General features: G+C 39.4%; 1 protein-coding gene across 4 annotated transcripts in view; it reads right to left on the bottom strand.

The window, feature by feature from the left end:
- Window positions 1-19,730, bottom strand: part of ELMO1 (engulfment and cell motility 1) — a 550,105-nt gene that overhangs the window by 330,476 nt on the left and 199,899 nt on the right. For 3 of the 4 annotated variants that reach the window (XM_060305403.1, XM_060305401.1, XM_060305402.1), the window contains 4 exons: window positions 15,116-15,160; window positions 14,021-14,071; window positions 10,816-10,938; window positions 9,256-9,387 (listed from right to left, as the gene is read on the bottom strand). In XM_060305403.1, the coding sequence (XP_060161386.1) occupies window positions 9,256-9,387; window positions 10,816-10,938; window positions 14,021-14,071; window positions 15,116-15,160 (351 nt within the window). The remainder of the gene's footprint in view (window positions 1-9,255; window positions 9,388-10,815; window positions 10,939-14,020; window positions 14,072-15,115; window positions 15,161-19,730) is intronic. The other variant, XM_070046327.1, reaches the window with a different exon arrangement.

Genomic DNA, 19,730 nt, shown 5'->3' with positions numbered 1-19,730 from the left:
AACTTTCAGCTTAAAAATGCATTGTTTTTAATAAAGTACTCATGAAGCAGAACACTCATCTGACACTGAAAACTAAGACAGTAGGATATACCCGAATAGCAAACTGTGGAAGGAATTAACAATCATGTTAAGACAGATGGAGCTCCATTGAGAGAAATCACTCAATTTGGCTCATGGGATATCCCAGCGATTTCACACAGGAGCAGAGCATGAAAATAAAAGGAGGTAATTCATACCTCCCACTCCCATTGTGTATATCCTTCCTAGGGACCTGTAATAACCCGAGAACCTGGGATAATCCGAGTCCCACCAAGTGGTCTTTCCCCAACTTCCCTCTCTCCTCCATCCCTCATACACATGCCCAGGAAAAGAAGTAATACTGTCCATTCTGAGATCCAACTGCGCCCAACAAAAACCACTAGGACCTGGGGTAAAGACACTTCAAGTCCAGGGATCAGTACTCATAAAGAGATCATTTTGCATTTTCTACATAGTTCAAATGCACTAGAACTCCAAGTAAAATGGATCCAAGTAAAATCCAAGTAAAAATGAAGTGGCAGTAACTCAGGTGTACCCTACAACCAGGCTCTCCACCAGGACAGAATATCAGGATCAAGGGGAAGCATTTTGAAATGTACACACCTTGGTCTCTTCCCTGGCCATTTTGATATGACTTGAGGGTAAGAGAGATTTTTGCTAAAAACTTTTTGCTAAAATTTAGAAAAATAGGTTCAGCTAAAAGGTCAAATGGAATGTCCAAGTCAAAATTTGGGATATGACAGTATAAAAATGATGTCATAATACCTTTGTAAAGCAAGTTGCAAAGCTAAATACAATGCTTCACAAGTATTCTTATTAGAAAAGACATGTTAAGACTACCAGTATAAAAGGAATAACATCAAATTACTAGGTTGGTTTTTTTTAGTTTAAGAAACATAGGAGAGGTTTATAAAACAGTTACTCTGATCCACCGCTGGTTAAAGTGGAAATTACTCAATGTTTGTAGAAAGCAAATTGATGATGTTAAAAGCTTTAAAAATATATACCATAGAAATGCCAGTTCCACAGATTTACCCTAATAACATGATCATGGATGTACATAAATACTGGGTGGCAAAGATGTTAATTATGGACTTCTTGGTAATTTCAAAACACTTAAACACTCAATAAAAGAGCTTGGTTAAATAAACTGTAGTACATCCAAATAATAAAAACTCTTCAGTAATGAAAAACAACCCATGTACCTGATGTGGAAACATTTTCAAAGACAATTCCCATGAAAGACAAGGTTTCCCAAATAACAATAAGGCATGGATACCAATGTGTATAAATAAATATTAATGTGTGTGTATGTGTATGTGTGTATGAATTCAAGAAAAGAGTATTTGCAGTTATAAAATAATGCCTGGGTTGGAGGAACCAAGATGGCAGAGTAGAAGGAACTGCTCTCACTCCCTCTTACAAGAACACCAGACTCACAACTAGCTGCTGGACAATCATTGACAGGAAGACACTGGAGCTCACCAAAAAAGATACCCCACATCCAAAGACAAAAAAAAAGCCACAATGAGATGGTAGGAGGGGTGCAATCACAGTAAAATCAAATCCCATAACTGCTGGGTGGGTGACTCACAGACTGGAGAATACTTATACCACAGAAGTCCACCCACTGGAGTGAAGGTTCTGAGCCCCATGTCAGGCTTCCCAACCAGGGGGTCTGGCAACGGGAGGAGGAATTCCTAGAGAATCAGACTTTGAAGGCTAGTGGGAATTGATTGTAGGACTTCGACAGGACTGGGGGAAACAGAGACTCCACTCTTGGAGGGCACACACAAAGTAGTGTGTGCATCGGGACCCAGGGGAAGGAGCAGTGACCCCAGGGGAGACTGAACCAGACCTACCTGCTAGTGTTGAAGGGTCTCGTGCAGAGGTGGGGGGTAGCTGTGGCTCACCCTGGGGACAAGGACATGGGCAGCAATAGTTCTGGGAAGTATTCCTTGGAATGAGCCCTCCCAGAGTTTGTCATTAGCATCACCAAAGAGCCCAGGTAGGCTCCAGTGTTGGGTTGCCTCAGGCCAAACAACCAACAGGGAGGGAACCCAGCCCCAACCATCAACAGTCAAGTGGATTAAAGTTTTACTGAGCTCTGCCCACCAGAGCAACAGTCAGCTCCACCAGTCCCTCCCATCAAGCCTCTTAGATAGCATCATCCACCAGAGGGCAAACAGCAGAAGCAAGAAGAACTACAATCCTGCAGCCTGTGGAAGAAAAACCACATTCACAGAAAGATGGACAAGATGAAAAGGCAGAGGGCTATGTACCAGATGAAGGAACAAGATAAAACCCCAGAAAAACAACTAAATGAAGTGGAGATAGGGAACCTTCCAGAAAAAGAATTCAGAATAATGATAGTGAAGATGATCCTCAGAAAAAAAATGGAGGCAAAGATCAAGAAGATGCAAGAAATGTTTAACAAAGACCTAGAAGAATTAAAGAACAAACAGAGATGAACAATACAGTAACTGAAATGAAAACTACACTAGAAGGAATCAATAGCAAAATAACTGAGGCAGAAGAACGGATAAGTGACCTGGAAGACAGAATGGTGGAATTCACTGCTGTGGAACAGACTAAAGAAAAAAGAATGAAAAGAAATTAAGACAGCCTAAGAGACCTCTGAGACAACATTAAACACAACAATATTCGCATTATAGGGGTACCAGAAGGAGAAGAGAGAAAGGACCCGAGAAAATATTTGAAGAGATTATAGTCAAAAACTTCCGTAACATGGGAAAGGAAATAGCCACCCAAGTCCAGGAAGCGCAGAGAGTCCCGTACAGGATAAACCCAAGGAGAAACATGCCGAGACACATAGTAATCAAATTGGCAAAAATTAAAGACAAAGAAAAATTATTGAAAGTAGCAAGGGAACCGTATGCTAACACATATATATGGAATTTAAGAAAAAAAAATGTAAGAACCTAGGGGTAAGACAGGAATAAAAGCACAGACCTACTAGAGAATGGACTTGAGGATATGGGGAGGGGGAAGGGTAAGGTGTGACAAAGCAATAGAGAGGCATGGACATATATACATATATACACTATACACTATATATGTATATATATGTATACACGATATATGTATATATATGTATATATACTATATACATATATACACTATCTACTACTAAGGTAGATAGCTAGTGGGAAGCAGCCACATAGCACAGGGAGATCAGCTCAGTGCTTTGCCTGGAGGGGTGGGATAGGGAGGGTGGGAGGGAGGGAGATGCAAGAGGAAAGAGATATGGGAACATATGTATATGTATAACTGATTCATTTTGCTGTAAAGCAGAAACAAACACACCATTGTAAAGCAATTATACTCCAATAAAGAAGTTAAAAAAAAAAAAAAGTAGCCAGGGAAAAATGACAAGTAACATACAAGGGAACTCCCATAAGGTTAACAGCTGATTTCTCAGCAGAAACTCTACAAGCCAGAAGGGAGTGGCATGATATACTTAAAGTGATGAAAGGGAAGAACGTACAACCAAGATTACTCTACCTGGCAAGGATCTCTTTCAGATTCAATGGAGAAATCAAAAGCCTTACAGACAAGCAAAAGCTAAGAGAATTCAGCACCACCAAATCAGCTCTACAACAAATGCTAAAGGAACTTCTCTAAGTGGGAAACACAAGAGAAGAAAAGGACCTACAGAAACAAACCCACAACAATTAAGAAAATGGTCATAGGAACATACATATCGATAATTACCTTAAACATAAATGGATTAAATGCTCCAACCAAAAGACACAGGCTTGCTGAATGGATACAAAAACAAGACCCATATATATGCTGTCTACAAGAGACCCACTTCAGACCTAGGGACACATACAGACTGAAAGTGAGGGGATGGAAAAAGATTCTATGCAAATGGAAATCAAAAGAAAGCTGGTGTAGCTATACTCATATCAGATAAAATAGACTTTAAAATAAAGAATGTTACTAGAGACAAGGAAGGACACTACATAATGATCAAGGAATCAATCCAAGAAGATATAACGATTATAAATATATATGCACCCAACATAGGAGCACCTCAATACATAGGCAACTGATAACAGCTATAAAAGAGGAAATCGACAGTAACACAGTAATAGTGGGGGACTTTAACACCTAACTTACACCAACGGACAGATCATCCAAAATGAAAATAAATAAGGAAACACAAGCTTTAAATGACACAAGAGACCAGATAGATTTAATTGATATTTATGGAGCATTCCATCCAAAAGCAGCAGATTACACTTTCTTCTCAAGTGCACATGGAACATTCTCCAGGATAGATCATATCTTGGATCACAAATCAAGCCTCAGTAAATTTAAGAAAATTGAAATCAAATCGAGTGTCTCTTATGCTCTGAGATTAGAAATGAATTACAGGGGAAAAAACGTAAAAAACACAAACATATGGAGGCTAAACAATATGTTACTAAATAACCAAGAGATCACTGAAGAAATCAAAGAGGAAATCAAAAAATACCTAGAGAGAAATGACAATGAAAACACGACGATCCAAAACATATGGGACGCAGCAAAAGCAGTTCTAGGAGGGAAGTTTATAGCTATACAAGCCTACCTCAGGAAACAAAAAAAATCTCAAGTGAACAATCTAACCTTACACCTAAAGGAACTAGAGAACAAAGACAAACAAAACCCAAAGTTAGCAGAAGGAAAGAAATCATAAAGATCAGAGCAGAAATAAATGAAATAGAAACAAAGAAAACAACAGCAAAGATCAATAAAAGTAAAAGCTGGTTCTTTGAGAAGATAAACAAAATTGATAAAGCTTTAGCCAGACTCATCAAGAAAAAGAGGGAGAGGACTCAAATCAATAAAATGAAAAATGAAAAAGGAGAAGTTACAACAGACACCACAGAGATACAAAACATTCTAAGAGACTACTACAAGCAACTCTATGCCAAGAAAATGGACAACCTGGAAGAAATGGACAAATTCTTAGAAAGATATAACCTTCCAAGACTGAATCAGGAAGAAATAGAAAATATGAAAAGACCAATCACAAGTAATGAAATTGAAACTGCGATTTAAAATCTTCCAACAAACAAAAGTCCAGGACCAGATGGCTTCACAGGCGAATTCTATCAAACATTTAGAGAAGAGCTAACACCCATCTTTCTCAAACTCTTCCAAAAAATTGCAGAGGAAGGAACACTCCCAAACTCATTCTATGAGGCCACCATCACCCTGATACCAAAACCACACAAAGATACTATGAAAAAAGAAAATTACAGACCAATATCACTGATGAATATAGATGTAAAAATCCTCAACAAAATACTAGCAAACAGAATCCAACAACACATTAAAAGGATCATACATCATGACCAAGTGAGATTTATCTCAGGGATGCAAGGATTCTTCAATACACGCAAATCAATCCATGTGATACACCATATTAACAAATGGAAGAATAAAAACCATATGATCATCTCAGCAGATGCAGAAAAAGCTTTTGATGAAATTCAACACCCGTTTATGATAAAAACTCTCCAGAAAGTGGGCATACAGGGAACCTACCTCAACATAATAAAGGCCATATATGACAAACCCACAGCAAACAGCATTCTCAATGGTGAAAAACTGAAAGCATTTCCTCTAAGATCAGGAAAGGGACAAGGATATCCACTCTCACCACTATTATTCAACATAGTTTTGGAAGTCCTAGCCACAGGAATCAGAGAAGAGAAAGAAAAAAAGGAATACAAATTGGAAAAGAAAAAGTAAAACTGTCACTGTTTGCAGATGACATGATACTATACATAGAGAATCCTAAAGATGCCACCAGAAAACTACTAGAGCTAATCAATGAATTTGGTAAAGTTGCAGGATACAAAATTAATGCACAGAAGTCTCTTGCATTCCTATACACTAATGATGAAAAACCTGAAAGAGAAATTAAGGAAACACACCCATTTACCATTACAGCAAAAAGAATAAAATACCTAGGAATAAACGTACCTAGGGAGACAGAAGACCTGTATGCAGAAAACTATTAAGACACTGATGAAAGATATTAAAGATGATACCAACAGATGGAGAGATATACCATGTTCTTGGACTGGAAGAATCAATATTGTGAAAATGACTATACTACCCAAAGCAATCTACAGATTCAATGCAATCCCTATCAAATTACCAATGGCATTTTTTATGGAACTAGATCAAATCATCCTAAAATTTGTATGGAGACACAAAAGACCCCGAATAGCCAAAGCAGTCTTGAGGGAAAAAAACGGAGCTGGACAAATCAGACTCCCTGACTTCAGACTATACTACAAAGCTACAGTAATCAAGACAATATGGTACTGGCACAAAAACAGAAACATAGATCAATGGAACAAGATAGAAAGCCCAGAGATAAACCCACGCACCTATGGTCAACTAATCTGTGACAAAGGAGGCAAGGATATACAATGGAGAAAAGACAGTCTCTTCAATGAGTGGTGCTGGGAAAACTGGACAGCTACATGTAAAAGAATGAAATTAGAACACTCCCTAACACCATACACAAAAATAAACTCAAAATGGATTTGAGACCTAAATGTAAGACCAGACACTATAAAACCCTTAGAGGAAAACATAGGAAGAACATTCTTTGACATAAATCACAGGAAGATCTTTTTTGATCCATCTCTTAGAGTAATGGAAATAAAAACAAAAATAAACAAATGGGACCTAATGAAACTTCAAAGCTTTTGCACAGCAAAGGAAACCATAAACAAGATGAAAAAACAACCCTCAGAATGGGAGAAAATATTTGCAAACGAATCAACGGACAAAGGATTAATCTCAAAAATATATAAACAGCTCATGCAGCTCAATATTAAAGAAAGAAACAACCCAATCCAAAAATGGGCAGAAGACCTAAATAGACATTTCTCTAAAGAAGACATACAGATGGCCAAAAAGCACATGAAAAGCTGCTCAACGTCACTAATTATTAGAGAAACTGAAATCAAAACTACAATGATGTATCACCTCACACCAGTTACAATGGGCATCATCAGAAAATCTACAAACAACAAATGCTGGAGAGGGTGTTGAGAAACCGGAACTCTCTTGCACTGTTGGTGGGAATGTCAATTGGTACAGCCACTATGGAGAACAGTATGGAGGTTCTTTAAAAAATTAAAAATGGAATTACCATATGACCCAGCAATCCCACTACTGGGCATATACCCAGAGAAAACCATAATTCAAAAAGACACATGCACCTCAATGTTCACTGCAGCTCTATTTACAATAGCCAGGTCATGGAAGAAACCTAAATGCCCATCGACAGACGAATGGATAAAGAAGATGTGGCACATATATACAATGGAATATTACTCAGCCATAAAAAGGAATGAAATTGGGTTATTTGTAGAGATGTGGATGGATCTAGAGATTGTCATACAGAGTGAAGTAAGTCAGAAAAAGAAAAACAAATATCATACATTAACGCATGCATGTGGAACCTAGAAAAATGGTACAGATGAACCGGTTTGCAGGGTAGAAGTTGAGACACAGATGTAGAGAACAGATGTATGGACACCGAGGGGGGAAAACCGCAGTGGGATGGGGATGGTGGTGTGCTGAATTGGGTGATTGGGATTGACATGTGTACACTGATATGTATAAAATTGATGACTAGTAAGAACCTGCAGTATAAAAAGACAAACAAAGAAACAAACAAAAACAACTAATACTAAACTTTCTTTGGGTTATTTGTATGGAAATATGTTAATATACATGTTTCAGACATTACATGAGATTCCTAAAAATCTTATATGTTCTGGTATAATGTTATAAGTCATAATTCTAGTCATTACTTTAAAATGTATATCTCAGAAATAACTAAATTTCCTTGTCAATTGTATTATTATGAGCTTTCATGAAATCTTTAACCGTGGTCATTTTTAAGTCTTTTGTCATTTACAGACAGTTCTGGGTGTGCTCTGATCCTTTTGCAAAAATGTTGCTATAAAAGGTTTTCATCTTCAAGGAATTCATGGAAAAGACACTGACAAGTACAGGTTTCTGGTAACGGACTGTGCTGTTGAGCTGAATGAACAAGCATTTTCAGAACTCTGATGGAAAACTGATGAATTAATAAAAGTGCTAACAAAAGATCAAGATAAAAAAAATTAATCACATGGGACTGAGTGAACTGATGAGAATGATTATAATTTTTGTGACTTTCTGTTTGAATAAAAAAAAAAAATCCCACAAGGACTCAGAGGCAAAAAATATACAAATCAATTTTCACTGCAAAGGAGCTGTTACAGTGGAGGATTAGTGGACTTAATGTCAATATTATGACAACAGTATGAGTGTGTTTCGTGTTTGGTAATTGCAATCATTCTTGCTTTTGTTGTGGTCATCCACTTACAATGCTTGGTGTCAGTTTATTTATCTCTTGTAAAAATAAAATACAGTGTGTGTGTGAAAAACTAAAAAAATAATGCCTGGTGATTTCTAATCACTGAAGCCAGAAATCTCATTTATGATGCTTATGAAGGAGGTAAACAAGAAACCCAAATTTACACCTTCAGAATTTGAGATTAATTAGCCAAAGGTCATATAGAAATATGATGGTGATAAAAGCAAGAATAGACCAGAAGTAGAAACAAAAACAACAGTTTATATTCAGGACAAGCTGTGTTCTGATTTGCAAACTGAAAGAAAGAAAATCTAGGAGATATCATCCGTAGCAAGACAAAACTTTTAGGAAAATATAAATTGCATAAATCAGATCGTGATTAAATTTCAGGAGACTCAATTTGATTTTGATACGAAATCGATGTATGTGAATAATCCAATCACTAGCCCAGTAATAAGATCCATCCCACAGCTGCCATCACCCATTTAATTCAAATAGAACCTTAAGCCTCTTGTGAAGTAGATTTAATGAAGTCTAGATGCTTTCCGAGCTAACTACTCTTGGTTACACTTAATCAGAACTGAATAAACAAACTCAGTATTAGTCACACTTGTGCAAGTTATTCCATTTCACTGCAGCCAGAAGAGATTTTCATGTGATCTTGTTTAAACCAGCTAAACATCTGGAAAATGTGGAAACTATTCTGTAAGGCACAAGAGGACCACACGCTTGGAGGAGACATCAGTTATGTGGCTGAGGTCAGGCCCCGGGATGCTGGAAGGAGAGCTTACTGGAGATGTCTTACTTACAATGAAGCCAAGTTTTTTATAATCCCGGGTGTACATGGACTTGCGCTTCTCCATGCTGCCGCTGCTGTTGTTTGGTTCAGACTCTGCATCAAAAGCAATTCTTCGAAGTTCAAATATGATGTCCCGCTGAGCCTGAAGGGGTTAGGGAGAAAAAATGGGAGGGGGAGAGAGAGCTGCCTTCACTGTGTGACGTTACATCTACTCCCTCGTTCCCCAGGGTCTAAATGAATCACTGCACACAGGCAAAAGAAAAACAGATAAAAGGCAACCAATGTCCTAAGTTACAGCTCTGTATACTTCTTTTCCTCCTGCCACTCTCCCTGCTGGTCAGCCCTGGCTTTACTCCACAATTACCCTCACAGCCAAACCACTTGGAGCACTGATATCAATTGCCTCGTGAAGTTCTAAATGAGAGCCCCAAATATGATGGAACACTTGTGATTGGAAAAAAAAAAAAAAAAATTAGAGGACCTGGGAGTCCTGTACTGTCAGAAATAAAGCAAGAGGCCCGTAAGGTTTATGAACAATATGTAAGTGACAAGGGATCCCTAACTCCACTGAGAAGTGACATCATAGAAACAAACCTTAAAAATGGTTAAAATGGTAAATTTTCTGTGAGGCATATTTAACCACAATAAGAAAAAACGTATCTTTTAGATAAAAGGAGGCAATTTCCAAGCAGGGAGGGCTGTTTCACCCTAAGACACATTGCCTTTCGTACTAGAAGTAGTAAGACAGTCGCATCTCTCTGGGGTGATCGCACTTGGTCTTGCCAAAAGCGTGGGGCATGTTAGACAGCTGCTCGAAGCCTCTCCATCATTCCTAATCTCATGGCCTCACGCCATGAATGAAGTGCTGCGGTGGTTACACAGTTTGCATGTGCATCCACATCTGCTAGAGATCAGACCCTCACGTGCCAGTAATGAGTGTTTTCCTTTCCAAAGCTGCAGCGCTATTTAAGTTGAAAATGTGCTACAGCAGGGCTCCCAGCTGTTTCCTCTCACTCCGTCCTCACACAGTAAAGTTCCCCCAAAGCGTTTTGGATCGAGACTTAACTTTTCATGCACAACAACCAGAGACCTAGAGAGAATTATAGCAAAGAGACAACTGACAAAGATGTAAGTCCAGAAATCAGATGTAACCTGGGACCTCCACCCGTGGCACTGATCACTGGAGAATGGAAATTACTCCTTCAGCCTGCAGAATCAATCTCACACAGAGCTACCAAGTGGCTAGGTGTTCTGGGAACCTGACTCCAAAGCTATCACCGTTGAAGGTATTGGGGCCAAGGGCCAATGTTTGCAGCCATGTGACGTCAAGCTTTCTTATCCAATAAAGAAAGAATATGCATGTGTTTGATGCATAATGAAATAATTCATTTATTTTATTCTCTGATCCTAGATTCACCTAAATTTTAAATCCATTCCCCTAAGTCCTGAGATGATAATAAAATAATATTATCATCACCTAAAACCTCCTGGTTTCCAAGTAGCCCAAGGAAAGACTTTTAATGACACTCTTTCCCTCATGTGCTTTTACCATTGTCTAACGAGCACTCACCTGGTCCTGGGGATCCATCTTAGTCATCATCCTGTCTTCCAAAAGGTTAAAGGTTAGCACCTGCAGCACGTACAGCTGGTGTGCCATTTCATTGTTGATGGCCCGCTGAGCTCGGATGACATGCTAGGGAGATGGTTTACAAGTGAATTTTTTTTAAACAAAGGAAGAAAGAAAAAGCAAATAACCTAAGTTACCCCCCTGATCATGATGTCAAGCAGAACCTCAGAAGTCCTTATCTGGAAGCATGAGGGATGTAAGTGGGTGGAACCACCCTTCAGGAGAAAGATGAGTACACAGGTGACCCTGGAGCATTCCTTTACATCTCAGGACCCAGTAAGGTTCCTGCTCTTTAGGCCAGAAGTGGAGAAAAGACCTACTGTGTGCAGTGAAGAGTGGAGGTGGGGAAGGCAGTGGAAATTCGGTGGTGATTACCTCCATATAAACCAAGAGAAGGTGTGCCTGAAATGAAAGCACCTTGAGAAGAACTGTGGATTTCTACAACAGAAGCATCCCTTGCCTGCAGTAGAGAAATGAACGGTGCACATGTATTGTAAGCAATTTTGCCATCATCTTAACGCTGCCACTGTCTCTGACAAGTGATCCCACTTCTCAACGGGGAAAAGTTTTAGAAGCATCACACAAAAGCCAAGTAACTATCAGGTTTGTAGTTAATTCACCGTGGAAACTGTACAGTAACTACTGTCACCACAATGCAGTGAGTCAATTCATATATATTACTTTTTATTCACCTGTTGACAATGAATTCTTTTTTTTTTTTTGCGGTATGCGGGCCCCTCACTATGGTGGCCTCTCCCGTTGCGGAGCACAGGCTCCGGACGCGCAGGCTCAGCGGCCATGGCTCACGGGCCCAGATGCTCCGCAGCATGTGGGATCTTCCCGGACCGGGGCACGAACCCGTGTCCCCTGCATCGGCAGGCGGACTCCCAACCACTGTGCCACCAGGGAAGCCCAACAATGAATTCTTTTTAAAAAAATGACCCTTCCCCTTTGAAACAGAACCAAAATGGAACAAATATAAAAGGAGTGGCAGGAGACAGATATGGGGGCCTTCGTCCACACCAGGGTTGGGTTTGAAACGGGAGGCAGCATTTGGGTCTAATATACATCCAATTTGTCAGAGACCACTGTTGTGCCTTAAAACTGCCAACCAACCAGTCAAAGTGGTGAAACACCCGTTCAAATGAGTTATTTTGAACGTGCCAGACCCAACCACATCTTGCTGTCTCAAAGAACTTTCTCTGGGTGCCCCCAACCTGACGTGCACCTGGACTCCTCAGCCAGCTCTGAGCACCATATCGAAATAAGCAATTGAAGAAGGAGGGGTGGGGTGAAGAATGAGGAATAGAAGGAAGTGGCTGAACCAAAATTATAGAGGTTGGGGGGTGGGACGCCAGGCAATGGGATGGGGGGAGAATCAAACCTCATATCTTCCAATCTTCCCAATAGAATGTTAATTCATAGTATATGTTGAGTATCTAAGTGTATGGGTACTAGAGCATAAGGGTATCTATTTTATTAGCAACTCAAAAGTATCTGCACTCCAAGTTACTGCCAGAGAATACCAACCTTGAACTTCTAGCCATCAAAATCTCATATAAAAAGTCCCATTGAAACAAACTGATCTTTGAGACATGATGGCCACAGTCATTCCACCCACCCCATGTCTGGGTAATCTAACTCCAACTGCCTTACCAAGGTGATACCAACAACAGGCTAAGACCTTAATTCCAAGTTTCTACTCCTTTATCTCCCCATTCTCCTCCCCTGCACAAACACCTTCACTGAACTATGCTTTAAAATCACTGCTTCAGGGGGCTTCCCTGGTGGCGTAGTGGTTAAGAATCTGCCTACCGATGCAGGGGACATGGGTTCGAGCCCTCGTCTGGGAAGATCCCACATGCCGCAGAACAACTAAGCCCATGCACCACAACTACTGAGGCTGCGCTCTAGAGCCCGCGAGCCACAACTACTGAGCCCGCGTGCTGCAACTACTGAAGCCCACATGCCTAGAGCCTGTGCTCCACAACAAGAGAAGCCACGGCAATGAGAAGCCCACGCACCGCAACAAAGACCCAATGCAGCCAAAAATAAATAAATAAAATCACTACTTCCACCTTTATTGAGAGCCAGTATAAAAAATAACCGTATTATGAATCTCTCTGTGATTTCTAAAAAGCCACTCTTGGACCAAGAATCTATTAGAATGTTCTAACAATACCCATTTCAGATTCCAGTTCCAGGGGGCAAAATATGTCATCCCCCGAAGAACTGGGGTACCTCTTTTATCAAACAGTGAAAATTACACTCATATGGTTTCTCTTTATCCTTAACAGCCAGGAAGTTTAACATGAAACTTGATGACAAATTGTGGTCATTATTATTGGCTTTGGGTTCTAGAATATTTATTTTCTTTGCCCTCATAAGGTTTTTAATTTTTAAAGGCCTCATTGTATTGGAATGTGTGTATGTGTGTGTGTGTAACTATAAGCTTGCAGAACTTTTCAGAATTACACGAGCACTTTTTTTTTTTTGGTAAGCAGAAGAATCAATCACACATGCTTCTTTCAGCCTTTGGTTAGAAGTCAAGTAGCAGATAAGGCCTCAGGAAATCTTGCTATTTGATTTATTTCTAAACATTCACAACATAACATGTAGAGCTTCTTTTCCACTGAGGTTTCAGGTCTTTTTCGCATCACAGTTAATGAGTGGGTTTCATGTCTGTCTTTCTTGCCTTTCTCTAGGAAAGGGGCCCAGGAAAATGATGGTCGAAATTTCAGGACTTCTCTCAGAGTCTGATATGTTTCCAGCTAGTTTCCTCACTAAAAACAGTATAAGCTCATACTGGTGGAATTTTTAAAGTCAGGGAGCCCCTGATTGCCTTAAACGCAAAGCTAAAGCTTCAGTGAGTATAATAAACCTGCCCCACCGAGAGAGATTTCCAACCCTTCCTGCCGGAATGCGTTTCTCTCTAGAGTAGTTCCAGAGACGCTCTCCCTCCAATCATGAGGCCATTCCTGTGGGAGAGCTTTGTTTATTCCATTTCCAGAAGCACACTTTTTCCTCCTTTCTAGTTACTACTGCTTCACCACAGAAGCAAGTCACAAAACCAAGCCAAAAGAGGAGATGAATAAATACACCAGACCATTCCTTCCCAACAAGGTGGTCACAGCACATAGGTACTCACTGTTAAGATGATGGAACGCAGTTGCTTCTGAGCCAAAATATTCGCCATCTCCTGTGGAAGAAAAACACACGGCCAGAAAAGCTTTGGTTAGAAAGATACATTTCCACATAGCCCCAGATGACTCTATCCTGGGGCGTGCTTCAAAACTGGATATCAGCAGTATTTCTTAACAAAGAAAGGACTCAAGTGGATAGTAGTATTCGAATTACTTTTTGAATGTTGTTTAGATAACAAAGCAGTAGCCAACAGCAAAGGAAGGAAATCTGGCACCTGCAAATTTCTTTTCTTTGTTTTCTTGGGAATTTCCTCCTTCCAGGAAAAGGCAAGTGCTGAATAAAAATCAAACACTCCAAATGAAAGCAATGGCTCCCCACTGGAATGGCTCATTAGATTTCATTAGATTGTATATGTGCAGAGTTTTTACTACAAGGCAACAAAACACCTGCACAGAGGAGATTTCAATACTAGAGAGCCATCACTTTAAAGGTCTAAGACTTCTAAAAGCCATTTCATCTTAATCTGTGAGTAGTACGTACCCCAGGCCTTAATAGTCTATGCAAATGAACTGAGTGAAGCTTTAGCAAAGGACAAACATCTGGGCAGATGCAAGGCCCTGGGGCCGCACTCAGCATTCCTGGGCCTCAACTCTGCAGGCTGTGCTTTGTGCTTTGGCCTGCCTGACTGGCATAGAGGATTTGCAGGTGATTTTATTAAATGAAATGATTCACAGATGCCCTTTCTGAATATTTCAAACAGGTACTAAGGGGAAATGAAATAGTGGAACACAATCCTGGTACAAACATCCCAAAGGAAAAATACTGCTCATATTCAGGAAGTCACTTGAATGTTGTTTTCTGGTGGTGGTGGGGGGGGGGTATTTTTAGTGTCACTACTCTTAATGAGTAGAGAAGAAACTAAGCTATGATTTAAAAACACAACCATGAATTCGATCAAGGTCAAAATAAACTTGGAGATAGCAAGGAGAACTCAGAACCCAGGGAGGAAGTACGAGGGGGCGCACAGGCAGGGCTGGACGGGGGCAGAATGGGAGTGCAAGGCCCACTTTGTGCTGACAAAGGGAACGTGGGGACTTACAGTCAGAGGACAATCAAGGATGTCAACACTGCTCTCTACACCAACCTAACGGCCATCGCCACCACAGAAAGGAAAGCCAGCAGGAGAGAAGAAGGAATGGAAATTCAGAGTACTCTGTTAGACGTTACAGCTTAATTTTAACGCCCCTGCTGACCCGCTGCGTTGAAGAGAAAAGCACACAAATACGCTAAGGTGATCTAAAAGGGCTAGATGGCATCAAAGTCAATCCAATACTACACTACTAGATATAAAATAGATAACTGATAAGGACCTACTGTATAGCACAGGAAACTCTACGCAATACTCTGGAATGACCTATATGGGAATGGAATCTAAAAAAAGAGTGGATACAGGTATACGTATAACTGATTCACTTTGCTGTGTAGCAGAAAGTAACACAACATTGTAAATTAACTATACTCCAATAAAAATTTTTAAAAAACAACAACAACAAAACCCAATACTAAGTCCTCTTCCAGCCTCTTGAAAACAAGAAGGCAAGGATGAGGACACCATCGGAAACAAGTTAAATGGCAATCCAGAAGGAACTGCCCTTCCATGGGTCGCAGAAAGCCATGCTTTCTTCCTGATCAAAACAGGAAGGTCCATCTTTTTTCCTCTTGGATCAGATGAAAACAAAAGGCCCAACGTTCTTTCATAATTCCTTTTCTTTAATACAAATGAAATTATTGCTTTATTGACACACAAACAAAAAAAAAGAAAAAAATTCTCTGTGCCTATGTCAGCCTATCGACTTAACAATTTTTAAAATAAGTTAGAAGGGACAGTATATTTCCAACATCTACTACAGCAATTATTATAATGATCTGCTTAAAATATTTATCTTCTGCATATGAGTGTGGTCTTCTCAAGGGCACAAAGACTGTCCTTTTCATCTTTGCATTCTCAGCCACAGCACAATGGTTGGCACAGAGTAGGCAATGAATGTTTCATAAAACATCCCACTACCCTCCTAAAGGAACAGGAACTTGATCAGAGAGAAAACAGAAAAATCCTTGTCCACACAATGGACTTTTTTTTTTTTTGCCCAATATTAAGGAATGGTTTGAGTGAACGTGAGAATCTATAGAGAATATTTTATACCATTAGGATGATATAAAAGTATATAGATAGATATGAATATGGATACAGGCATACCTCAGAGATAGTGCAAGTTTGGTTACAGACCACCACAATACAGCAAATACCACAATCTAGTGAGTCACACTAATATTTTGCACATAAAAGTTATGTTTACACTATGCTATAGTCTATTATGTATGCAATATATTTTGTCTAAGAAAACAATGTACATACCTTAATTTTAAAATACTTTATTGCTAAAAAATGATAACATCATCTAAACCTTCACAGACTCATAATCTTTTTGCTGATGGAGGGCTTGAAATTTTGCAAGAATTACCAGAGACACCATGTGAGCAAATGCTGTCGGAAAATGGTGCCAGTAGACTTGGTCGATGCAGGGTTGTCACAGACTTTCAACACGTAAAATAACACAGTATTTGCAAAGCACAATAAAGCGAAATGCAGTAAAACGAGGTCTGCCTGTATAGATAAACTGACATGGAAAGATGTCCACAAAATCTTCTTTAGTTTTAAAAGCAGTTAAAAAAAAACAAAAAAACAGTGCATGCCGTATGATCACATCTAGTGAAAAAACAATGTCTGCAGGAGAGTCTTTGCACAAAAAGCAAGTAGGACCATGACAGTCCCACAGATGTGTGTAGTTGCAGTGGTTCCCTCTCTGGGGATGCAATTATAGGTTTCTTTAAAATTTCTTCCTTTGGAATCTTCATTTTCGGATTTTTCTATCAAATCTTTTAACTATAAAGGGGTTTTTTAAAATAATGCTTATCAAAACCATAAATATTTGTAGAGAAATTTGGAAGGGATCCGGCCAACTTCTTTGCCATGAAAATAATAAAATAAATAATGGCAACTAGTTGTAAGAAAAAGGATCCACTTGCCCACCTAATAGCTATCCCCTCTCCCACAAAACAAGCATCCCTTCCCTTTATTTGGGCAGGAAAAGGGAGAGTCTCCAATACCTGGGAGGCAGGGGAAAGCATGACCCAACCCCCCCGCCTCCCAGGGAGGCTGACAGGGGACCATCCACAGAGGATGCAGTTATACCCCAGGCCCAAGTTCACTGCTCTCTCAGGCAGGCCAACTCAATGAATGCAAAACAAAAATATCGCCCAGGTCTGCCTGCCAAGTAAAAAGATCTGACTTTAGTCATATTTTTCTTCAGTAAAAGCAGAAATAAGGTATAGGTATTTAAAATCCTTCTAAATTCATTAACATTTTGAAAAATAAAGAAAATCCAGATAATAGAGTCCTACCAATGTGTTTGAGCCCAAGTTGGAAAGAAATGTTGAAATAAATAAAATGTTTTGACTGAAGTGGAATTTTATCCAATGTCCAAAAGCTTTAAAAAGACAAACAAACAAACAAGAAAAGGGACATTCCTGTAAATCCAGTAAATAAGTGTTTAGAATTATGTTTTAATCTGATTGGAGTAAGAAAATGGGCTTGATGTCTTTCAGGTGTCAGTAAGTTCTTTACCAGGCAAATACAAGGCCATTCTGCAGGTGATGTCTCCTTGACCAGCGTTCAGTGGGATGCTTTGCAGATAAGAGCAAGAATGAAGTTGGGATTCTAGCTTTGACTCTTATCAGCTCAGCAATCGGTCAAGTTCTCTACTTCCTTTGACTCTCAATTTCCTCATTTATAAAATGGAAATAATAAGACTTTCTATAGATATGAGAATTAAATGAAATGACATAAGACACTGAACATGGCATGGTGCATGGCAAACCCTCAAATATTATCACTGGTGACAGGCTTTGGGAAATTTTCCTGTTTGCCAAAAAAATTCAGACCTTTCAATCTTTCAAAACACAAGCCAATAACAATATATAATATACAGCAAGATGTCACCAACTAGCTTGATCTTCTGCTTTAAAGGCCTCCACTGATGTTCAGAAAATAACAACAAATAAACTTTTCTTCATTATGAACTAAAAATAATTTTGAGCCAACGCTCTCTTAACTCGCTAAAATGTACTTTAAAAATTAAAAATCGAAATATTCATTTTCTTGACCAACAATAATCACTGATTCATCTTAAATTCAACATAGTTTATAAAGTCCAAGTTAATTTTCTATCGACAAGTATCGTCATTTTTATTTCAAAGACTAAATTAGTCATATAATACTTTGGATTTTCTGCTGGTTGATATACACCCTATCTTTCTTAGTTGAATTGTCTTCTTAAATGGTTTAATGTTATTAGACTACCCTTTGTGATTTATTATTAATATAGCAATATACAGCCAAACTGTACCATGTTGGTCTCATGGAGCCTAATTTTTCAAAAATAAAAAATGATTTGATTAGCGGAATCCAAACCTAATGTTAATGGTGTTCCTAACATAATGGTATCCCCCATTATGTTTTCATTGTTATCATTGTCCTGGAGTCAGCATAGATTGGCATCTAATTCCCTATTTTTCCATGGTCGTTCAATTCCAATTCAACAGATTAACAGTAGTTTCAGTGTAACAGAAAGATGCAAGGTGTATGCATCTTACTCGTGTCTAGATGCAGAGATCCAAGTGAAATCCCAGCACTTGGGGTGAGCACGAGCTTTCATTTCCTCTAATCCAGCCACAGGAAAAAAGACAGTCTCAAGAGGTCCGATCAGCATTCTGACCTGGCTCTTGACCCCACTCTACAAGCAGCCATCAGTGGCCTGGCCAGTAGAAGGATCAAGCTTCTCAATGCCCATGTCAGGTTTACGTATGTGCTGCCCATGTCAGGCTTGTGAACATGCCCAGGCAATTGGCTGGGATGACGGGAATTATCATGAGCCCAGTATTTAGATATAAATATAAAAGAAGCGGCCCTACCCATGATCCCACTTAAGATCTGCAAGGCCACCCTTAAAAATCCAGCCTGGAGCATAGGCTTGGGGAGGACAGGCACCTCCTGGCTCCAGCCAACACCAAACTAAAAGCACAGGAAACTAGAAAGCCACTCTACTTACTGTGCAAACATAGCCCCTAGGAATGAGCAAACAATCCTAAATGGAAAACAAACCAGAAACCTTCACATTTAGCCACTGCGATTTAAAATCCTTGGCAACGAAAAAATAAAGTAAAAAAATAAAATTCTTGACACAGTGTCCAGTAGCATACTAGCTTTCTAAATTCTCCTAAAACAATTTATTGATAACTGTCATCAAGCTCTAAAGGTTGAAAAATCTCATATTTCCATCCAGTTTGTAAATGAAGTAAATTGTGACCAAGGTAACAAGTATGTTATGTTGATGGAAAAAAAAACAGGAATGGATTCTGAGGTGTGAACCAAATTCTAAGACATGCAAAAACCCATTTCTTCTACAACCACTTGATAATGGTCCTTTCCCTAGTTGAAGAAGAACCTGTCTTCTCACCTTCCCATCTCACACCTCCCTGGGGAAAGCATGACAACTCTCAGGGTCTACGTTTTTTCATCAGGCAAATGGGGACAATCCCTCTCTGGACCCAGTGAGTATCCAATGAAATGACAGAAGATCACAGGGGCTTCTAAC

Source organism: Globicephala melas, chromosome 9 (genome assembly GCF_963455315.2).
Source record: "Globicephala melas chromosome 9, mGloMel1.2, whole genome shotgun sequence".
NCBI classification, from domain to species: Eukaryota; Metazoa; Chordata; class Mammalia; order Artiodactyla; family Delphinidae; genus Globicephala; species Globicephala melas.
Note: the sequence above shows the minus strand (reverse complement) of the source record. Positions and strands in the feature narration are given on the sequence as shown.